The following is a 1,606-nucleotide window of genomic DNA, read 5'->3' on the forward strand; positions in this document are numbered from 1 at the left end:
TATATATATATATATATATATATATATATATATGTGTGTGTTTCAGAAAATGGTATTGTATTCACTGCCGCAGCTATTCCCCCGGCTACACCACCTGAAGCGGAAAGTGAACCATCATGCTCTTCATCCAGCGCAAACAGTCCATTGGCATTGTCCAGTGGTCCGCCTTCACCAATCCGTATTGAGAAACCCACTCCACAGTTCCACAGAGCCACCTTCTCTCTCAATCTGGCAAACCGCTATGGTACACTCCCGGGTAAGTTCTTTTATTCATTCTATATTACAACGCTTTAGCAAAATCAGATTATCACCAGACTTAAATTTTGTCAGAATTAAATCATGTCCCTTTATTTTATTATTTCAAAGCCTGCCTTTTAATATTCCAAAGCTAATAAAGAAACATTTGTATACTGAGGTCTAATTAACAATATTTAATTAAAACTATGCCCCATCAAAACAATTTTGTGTCCTTGAACCTATATCAGAATCGAAGAATTCGGAGTTTGGAAACGAACTGGCAGGAGAGCTAGATCCGCTAGTAAGATGCTTTTTGCGATATTTGTAGCTGCCTTTGAGTTCTGTTGTCAGCTTCTGTCAACATCGACTTATATCTTCTCGACTACACTTTTATTTGTTTCAGTCATTGGTCAGCGGCCATGTCTGGGCATCTTCTAGCTGATGTTATCCACCCTAATGCTTATTTTCAACTCTGATATTTACTTCTCCATTTACCAGAAAATGTTTCTTGAAACAATGTCTACATTCCATATAAAAACAGAATTAGTAACGTGAGAAAACACACACACACACACACACACACACACACACACACACACGCACATAGGTTGGGCTTCCACAGAGTTTACGCATACGAAATTCACTCACGTGGTATTGGTAGGTTGTGTATGTATGAATGTATGTATGGATGTATACATGTATGCATGTATGTAGGTATGCATGTATGTAGGTATGCATGTATGTAGGTATGCATGTATATATAAATGTATGTATGTATGCATGTATGCATGTATTTATGTATGCTTGCATGTATGTATGAATGTATGAATGTACGTATGTATGCATGTATGCATAAATGTATGTATATATGTGTGCATATATATACATGTACATGTGATCATCTTTCTTTCCCTGCACGGGCAGTCAAAAAACTGGACGTCTTTTTTTGTCTCTCTTCCATCTTTTCTTTTTCCAATGAAAATATTTCACTACTTTCTTCTCGGTCTGGTCTAACGATCCTCCACGTCTCCACTGTCCTGTATGTCTCCACTGTGCTGTTTTGTTCCCAACTTTGACCCTCCATAAATCCTAAATTTTATTTTAGAATTTATGGGAGCAACTGTCTTTGAAAACTCATTATCGTTCAATGCTCGAAATGCGGAGTAGATAAACAACCGACAACTGATGAAGGGTCCTTTCTCTGTGTTTACTTATCTTCTTTTCCAGTTTTTTTTTCTCGTTTTTTTTTTTTACGTATTTAACTCGTTTGCTTACGTATTTCATGTTGTTTGCACTGTTGGTGACGTCCTGTACCCATATATGCATATATTATTATTATTATTATTATTATTATTATTATTATTATTAT

At 36.1% G+C, this 1,606-nt stretch overlaps 1 protein-coding gene across 2 annotated transcripts in view; it reads left to right on the forward strand.

Annotated features, from left to right (window-relative positions):
- The window catches only part of LOC106881895 (transcription factor mef2A), a 109,094-nt gene that overhangs the window by 61,560 nt on the left and 45,928 nt on the right, over positions 1 to 1,606 (forward strand). Inside the window, exon 2 of one of the 2 annotated variants that reach the window (XM_052966272.1) lies at positions 47 to 256. The exons of the other annotated variant lie outside the window; for it this stretch is intronic. Coding sequence (XP_052822232.1) covers positions 47 to 256 — 210 coding nt within the window. The remainder of the gene's footprint in view (positions 1 to 46; positions 257 to 1,606) is intronic. 2 annotated transcript variants of the gene reach the window in all.

Source organism: Octopus bimaculoides, chromosome 3 (assembly GCF_001194135.2).
Source record: "Octopus bimaculoides isolate UCB-OBI-ISO-001 chromosome 3, ASM119413v2, whole genome shotgun sequence".
NCBI classification, from domain to species: domain Eukaryota; kingdom Metazoa; phylum Mollusca; class Cephalopoda; order Octopoda; family Octopodidae; genus Octopus; species Octopus bimaculoides.